The 7,581-nt window shown below is 43.5% G+C and overlaps 1 protein-coding gene across 1 annotated transcript; it reads right to left on the bottom strand.

Moving 5' to 3' along the window:
* Nucleotides 1-149: 149 nt before the first annotated feature.
* Nucleotides 150-6,488, bottom strand: LOC113212720 (lipase 1-like). Its single transcript, XM_052275449.1, has 8 exons — nt 6,399-6,488; nt 5,273-5,447; nt 4,970-5,084; nt 3,714-3,963; nt 3,457-3,621; nt 2,423-2,510; nt 526-671; nt 150-408 (listed from the first exon to the last, which is right to left on the bottom strand). Exons 1-8 carry the CDS (start codon nt 6,486-6,488, stop codon nt 217-219), a joined length of 1,221 nt encoding a protein of 406 aa, XP_052131409.1. The 3' UTR covers nt 150-216.
* Between the last annotated feature and the right edge of the window lie 1,093 nt (nt 6,489-7,581).

The following is a 7,581-nucleotide window of genomic DNA, read 5'->3' as shown; positions in this document are numbered from 1 at the left end:
GACTTGACCATCCTGCTGCCGAAAAAGTGACATGAACCTACTAGATATTGTCCTAGGTTAATTAGCCATTCGCATCGCCTCCTCCCAGGCCTGAGAAAGAAACCTACATATTACATTGGCAATTCGCAGTTTAACTTATCGTTTGTTGACAGAAGCCCCCCCCCCCTCTAGCCAGGAGCAACTAAAAATGCTGCACCTCTGAGACCACCGTAAAAACTAATTAACATCTGCTCTACTCCGTTTTGATTCTTGTTGTTCACGAAGTAGACTGTTGAGGTCGTCGATCATGTCGTCGTAGAGAGCCGACGCTTCGGGGTTCAGGACAAAATCCAAATGTCCAAAACTCTTGTCTGGCACAGTGTAGAGTTTCCTAAAGTTTCTAAAGGAAATCCGAAGAAATTCCAAGTTCTGAAAAAGAATGGCATTTTGATATATTTAGAATAAGTTATCTTAAACCAGGATAAAGGAACTCGTGGACGCAACTATTAAATGAGTAAAAGATTTCACCGTTTTTGTTTTCAGTACCTGCTTGGTTACGAAGATGTCACTCTTTCCTGTGTATAGGAACACGGGGAAATTGCCCGAAGTAAGGTCGTAGTCAGGTGGCGAATTCTGTCCGTAAAGCTGGCGATTTTTTGTTGGACCATGGTTGTATTGACGGAATCCTGGCCCTGGTGGGTTACAAAATATCTTAATGAAGAGGAGAAATATGAGTGAAAGCTGTCCCAAATGACCAAAATTTGTATCATGATTGATGCACATGGGAGCCATGTTGGGAAGTGGGTTATTAGTCCCGGGGGGCAAGAACTACTTTTAAGTAACCATTTCACTCATAAACTAAGCGTTCAACTGTTCTACACTTGCAAGTGTGCAATTGCAAGTTAAATACTTGCAAGTGTGCAAGTCCATAGTTGTACACTTGCAAGTGTTCAACTCCTTAGGTGTGCACTTGCAAATGTGCAACTCCTTGGTTGAGCACTTCCTACTCAGTGAGCGTTCAATCTAAGGAAGTGTTCAACCGACCTACCTAGTTGAACACTTGCAAGTGTACAACTACGGACTTGCACATTATTTGCACGTATTCGACTTGCAGTTGCACACTTACAGGTGTTGAGCAGTTGAACACTTAGTTAATCAGCGTTGGCAGTAATTTGATCCTGGGGGTGACCACTTACTTCCCTTTTGTCCATGGGGCCAGCTTGGCTGTACCCGAACTAGACTAGAACCAAACCATTTCAAGCATTTTGACTTTTCTGTATAACTTCTACAATGCAAACAAACAATAATTTTTTTTAAACCTTTCAGATACGTTAAATTTTGGTTCAGGACTTGCCCGGATATATCAACTAAGAAAATTAGGAAAAGGAAGGGATCAGAGCAAATTTAAAAACAAGGGAGAAGAAAGCACAAAATTACTTTTGTGGGAAAATGGACACTCGTTCTTTACGATATTCTTAAAATTATTGTATCTTCATCTCAGAATATAGAATATTGTCAAACATAAAACTTATTACCACTTGAAACTGCATTTTTGAAGTAATGAAAAGAGAGACAACTATACAACAACACTCATCGAAGGGAGGACGGGGCCGAGGGGGAAGCCCCAACAATGGGGCACGAGGCAGGGCCCGAACGGCCCGAACGCAGCCGAGGGCGGCTGGCTCGGTGGCTTGAGGACTTAGACTGAAAACCCTCAAATTTTTTGTTAAGAGTTCTCAAAATAATACTATTAAACATGAAAAAAGTTAAATGTTAAAAGTAGCAGGAAGGTTCCTAATCTTGAATAGTAGTACTTTTATGTTTGTAGCTGTTGTGTCTTCTGAGATTAAAATGTCCACTAATAAGCTGGGTTAGGGACTTAGCACGAAAATCGGTGAGATTTGTTAAGTGTTCTCAAAAATATCCTATTAAACTCAAAAAATAGTTCATACTTTGAAGAAACACCGGCATTCCCAGTTTCAAATGGTATAAGTGTTAGGTTTGTAGGTATTCTATGTTCTGAGATGAATATGGAATCATGTTTGGTGTTACACTGCACTGAGAACAATACTCGTTCTTCCACCACCGAGAAGGTGTAGGTTGGTGGTAAAGAACGAGTAAAAAAATAATAAAAATATGCGCTCAATGTTAAGGAATGCATTTTGACCCGTCTTTTTGTCATGTACAGCCAAGCTGGCCCCAGCGCAGTAGAAGGGAAGGAAATGAAATAGTGGTTATCCCCAGGATCAAATTACTGTCGAAGGGTTACTAAAAAGTAGTTGCCTCCCGGGGCCAACCCACTGCCCGACATGGATCCCAAGAGCATCAAATATAAACCAAATTTAGGTCATTTGGGACTGCTTTAACTCATATTGCCCCCTTAAAAGAATTAGGGGGCCCAAGATATACGATGTTTGGCCTGGCTACATGAAAATCTTCTTACAGTGGGGGTTGGCCAACTGCGCATAGTGGTTTATTTCCATGATAGCCACACCCGAAGGAACGTAGTGTTGAAAGTCAGCGGGATATACCTACGGCGTCAGAAGACACAAGAAATTAGCAGGCTAGCAGACCATGTAGGTGTACACACACAGACCCCGAATATTTCGTAGTTCAGTCTAGCATGCCGACGTCAGGACGTGTGGACCGGTGTGAGTGGACGCGCAAGAGTGGGCCATGCCATAAGAAGCCGTGGCGTGAGAACGGTAGGCACACCGACCCGCACGGCTGGATCGCTGGATGCAGTAGCTACAGAATAACGACGATGTGAAGGGCTGCATCAGCTTAAGCGGGAAGCAGTCGGGAAGCAGACAGCAAACAGCAGACAGCAGATAGTAAATACCGGCGGTTTTACCAATTTTCATCAATATTACAGCAGGAAATCTTTTGATGGTCTCTCATATTTATTTTCTGAGCTTTAAAATGATAAATATGTGCTCAAATCAGGTCAAATCGGAAAGTGCTGCCGGAGCTGTCAGAACAGCAGCACGACAGCGAACAGCATCTCCCGATTTACACCCGATTTGTACGCATATTTATATTTTTTAAGTTCATACTATAATATTTGAATGATAAAAATAAGATTTCATAACGAAATTGGACGTATAGTTTTGAAATCATCGGTATTTACTATCCGCTGTCTGCTGTTTGCTGTCTGCTGTTTGCTGTCTGCTTCCCGCTTAAGCTGATGCAGCCAAGAAGTAGGGGTGCATCAGCTTCAGGGAGTGCTGTCGGGAAGCAAGCAGCAAACCGAACAGCAAGGCCCGATTTCACTCGATTGTCACCCTAATTTATACATTATGCGACTTGACATTATATTTTTACTAAGGTAGCACAATTTTTTAGACTTGAGAAAGTTCAATAATTTTACCGGCCCACACGTCTGCATGCGAAGCGGTACAGTAGGTAAACAATTATGCTCCGGGGTTTGTGAGCCATCCAGTGTGTGTGTACACACGAACAACGCGTTTAACATACCACCTTTCCCGCTCCGCCCAAGAAGTACCCAACTACATTCAAAGGGAGGCAATTGAAGTTGGGCTTATCTGAAGGCACGAACGCGCGGCACACCAAACCACCAAGGAAACGTAAAAGGAAGTCTGAGCCGGGGAGGATGTGTGGTCCAAATGAATCTTCAACATTCTGAAACATGTGTAGATGACGAGAATATTCACTTCACTTTGGACAGTGTAGAAATTAAACTTAAGAGAAAGGTGTACTTCTGTTTATCTTACCGTAGTAACGTTTTCGAAAGCGTGTAGAACGCTAAGCAGAGGTGACAGTTTATGATCCGCAAGGGAGGCGACTGGACCCATGAGAAAGGCTCCATGGATGCGAGTGTCGTACTCCGGCCGCACGGCTGCCGTCACGAGGAACGAAGTAGAACCCATAGAATGCCCAACGTATGCCAAAGATTGTAGTCGTGTAGTATGCAGGATATAGTCTACCATAGCAGGGATGTCAAGCGCACCGTGCTCATGAAAGCTAAAACAAGTCATTAAAGTTGTTTTAAATTACACAAAATTCTTGACAGTAGAGAAAACTATCGATGCAACAATTGTATTTTCAATTTTTGTGCTACTATGAGATGCGAGGGGGCCACCACTTTGATTCAGAATGTACGCAGGATTACGTGATAACAGGAATTACACGTGGATTTTGAGGGATTACAATTGAGTTTTGTTGAATTTCTGGCTTTAAAACCATTAAATTTGGACAATAAGATGCAATTTAGCTATAATGTTTTAAAATTTGGTAAAGTATTACTTGGAAAACATAAGGATTACATAGGGATTACACCCTCATCTGAACACAGGATTACGCGAGTGGTCCCTCGATGAGATGAAACCGTATACCTTATACAATAATTCTGCATAAGTATAAGGTTTCAGCTAGCTTTTACTCTCGATAGGGAAAAAACTGGCCTGCCGGCCGGTAACGAGACAGTCCAGTTCCAAAAGCAAATTCAAAATATACAGGTGCTAAGGCGCTTCATACAGTTTATCATGGACTATGTGAGTGAAAATGCCGACTAACACTTTCGGGCGCGCGCGGTCGCCGGCTAGGCGGGGCATGTGTCCGGAGGAACTAAAATTGCTTTCTTGGTGTCTTCACTCAAGGAAAGTGCACCAATCTTTTCTTAAAATAAAGTGGAACGTCTACAGGTTACAACGCAATAATAACTCTTTTTGAATTTCAAGGTCCCAAACCGCGTGCAAGAACGCGTGTCTGGATGGGTTCTTTTACTGGATCGTAAGAGCTACACGTAAACGGCAAACATTCTTTAGTAGAGTATTACAGATACAATTATAGTGCTAAAGTAATGTATGCTCTTTGTACATACACCCCTGGAAAGTAGGCACACCGGGCCCCATTCGTAGGTTTCCCCCCTAGCGTTTCTACGCCGAGTCCGCACCTGCCACTAAACATAAGCTCGGTGCATATTATCAGCGAAAATATTAGCCCTCACAACTAGCACACTACTACCTACCTGTAGTTCCAGAACTCGTTATCCGTAACTTTAAGGTGCGTATGATTTGTAGATAAACCACTTCCTCTAAAATTTCCCAACCAAACATCGTATCCAGCGTCATGAAGTTTAAAAGCTACACAAAAGAAGAAAAATGTAGACTATTTCCACAGCAACACAAAATTGTGAAAGTATATAAACATGGATTATTCTTTTTCGAAATGGCAAAAACCCGAGCACCAAAAATGAATTTGTGCACTTGCGGGGGCCCTCGTTATGTAAAATAAATCACAACAAGTAGTGTCACAAACGCTCGCCTCTTACCTAGAGAGTCCTTCTCAAGTCCGACGTAGCACGCCGAGCCACAGGTCAAGGGGCTACCCACCAGGACTGCAGGAGCTCCAGGCCGAGGCACGCGGTCTAGGCGCAGGATGTAACCGTCATCGGTTGTGGCGTAGTGTCCCTCGGAAGGATAGCCGTGTTTGCGGAAGAGATCAGTCTAAAATAAAATGACATTTTCTTATACAGATATACATATTTTTTTTCCAGCGAGGCAGAGCTGCGGTAGGTAGCGTCGTGTCCTGGCGAAAACGGTAACTCTAGTTTCATGTTTCTTCAGAGTTTTCAGAACGTTTCCAGCCAGTTTCACCGGCGTAAACGGCGTGAAAACTCTTACTGATGAAGAAGAAACCGGGATGTGGCTGTTTCTACAGAGTTTTCAATAACCCTGTAGAAACACGGTGCTGTAACTCGCCGGAAACAGCCGAGAAACATGTGGTACAGAGTTATTTAGGAGTTTCCAGAAACACGGTTATAACTGTCACCAGAGTGAGTTTCCAAACGGTTTCCACAGCGTTACGAAAAACGGTTTGCTCGTGGTTTCTGACAAACGGTCTGCAAACTCTAAGAAAAGTAGGTACAGTGTGTTTTTGTGTGGTTTCCGTTAACATGGTGATAACCTCATACGGCATAAGTTTCTAAACGGTTTCTTCAACGTTATGAGAAACTTACCCAGCCAAAAATGATAATTTCTTTGACGTCGATTCGACCTCGACACCTCGATTTGAGTGGCAAAATTTGCGTTTTTCGAGCATCGTCGACGTCGATTCGACTGTACTGTACTGGAAACATATTACAGCTGGTTTTTGAAACATCCCCAACAATTAGTACTCAATAAGCGGAAATCTCCCTGAAAAGCCTTCATACAATTTTCCAGAAAACTGTGAGATCATCAGAAACTGCGTGAAATCCTAAACTGTTAACACAAATGTTCAACTGTTCACTTGCAAGTGTGCACCTCCCTGTAACACACATCTAAGTGCTCAACTTACTAGTTGTACACTTGTAAGTGTTCAACTCAGCAGTTGTACACATTTAAGTGTTCAACAAAGGGCGCGTTAGACAGGGCTGTTAAACATGTACGGGTGTAACTGATAAGTTGCACACATACAAGTGTATAACTAGCGATTTGAGCACTTGGATCTGTGAAACAGGAATTTGCACACTTGCAGGTGTTGAACAGCTGAACACTTTTGTTCATACTGCATCAAATCCATGGATGTCCTGTGACTTTTTGAAATCCTTAAAATTTCAAAAAGTGCCCCCCCCCCTCAAATGTAAGGAACTTAGGAATCCTAAAAAATACTCGTGAAATCTTTGTAACATATTGGAATTGTCCAATCAGTTATTGAACGAGTTTTGCAGACATAGACACCGTTCGATTCACGGTGCGAGTTTTTAAAAGGTTTCCACAGCACGCTGGAAACCGATTGCAGCGTGTTTCTACAGCGTTTTTGGAAACACGATAATAACCTCTTCCCCCTCTACCGCAAACGCCCTCCCCGGAGGGAGAGGGACGGAGGAAGAGGAGGGGGTGGGCAAGCGGCGTGCCCGGCGGTGTCGGGCCGGCGGGACAAAGGCTGGAATGTCTTTCGCCGTCCGGACACGCCCCCGCATCGGGCTGGATGGCTCAGTTGGTTGCGAACGAGGCGAGGACGCTGAGTTGGCAGCGCCGGGTTCTGTTCCCGGCGCTGGCAGCGGTAGGCGTGTATCCTTCTATGTAGCAGCCCAACAAGCCATGATCATAGCCTTTAAGGGAGTGACCAACTCGGATGCCCGTAGGAATCCGAAATAGCAAAGGGGCAGCCGCCTCGATGCGAGCATCGGAGCAAACATCCGCAAATCAAATGATTATTTTCATATTTTTTTTTACATCGGCATTTTAAAATTAAAAAACATATCAAATCAAGCAATAGAAATTGCTATTGTTTGCAAATATATTCTCCCAAGATCCACACACCGGACTCCGAAACGCACGAGAAACGTTGTAAACGCTCGAGGCCTACCGTTACAGAAACTCTCTGGAAACTCTCTGGAAACTAGTTAAAAACTCGATGCTCACCGACAGAAACTCTATGGAAACTGCTTGAAAACTCGATGCCCACCGTTACAGAAACTGCCTGAAAACTCTCTCAAAACTCAAAGCAGCACGTTTCCCCACAGTTTTCGACCCTTCAGAAAGAGCGTGTATAAACTGCATGTAGGACGTTTTTCAGAAACGTCCCAAAAACTAATGTGTAACTCGCATTGAGATGTTTCTGAAAACAGTCTTAGAACTCTCTGCTTTCGCCAGG

The sequence above is a fragment of the Frankliniella occidentalis genome, unplaced genomic scaffold, assembly GCF_000697945.3.
Source record: "Frankliniella occidentalis isolate FOCC.00 unplaced genomic scaffold, Focc_3.1 Scaffold625, whole genome shotgun sequence".
Taxonomy (NCBI): domain Eukaryota; kingdom Metazoa; phylum Arthropoda; class Insecta; order Thysanoptera; family Thripidae; genus Frankliniella; species Frankliniella occidentalis.
This window is presented reverse-complemented; position numbering and strand designations above follow the sequence as displayed.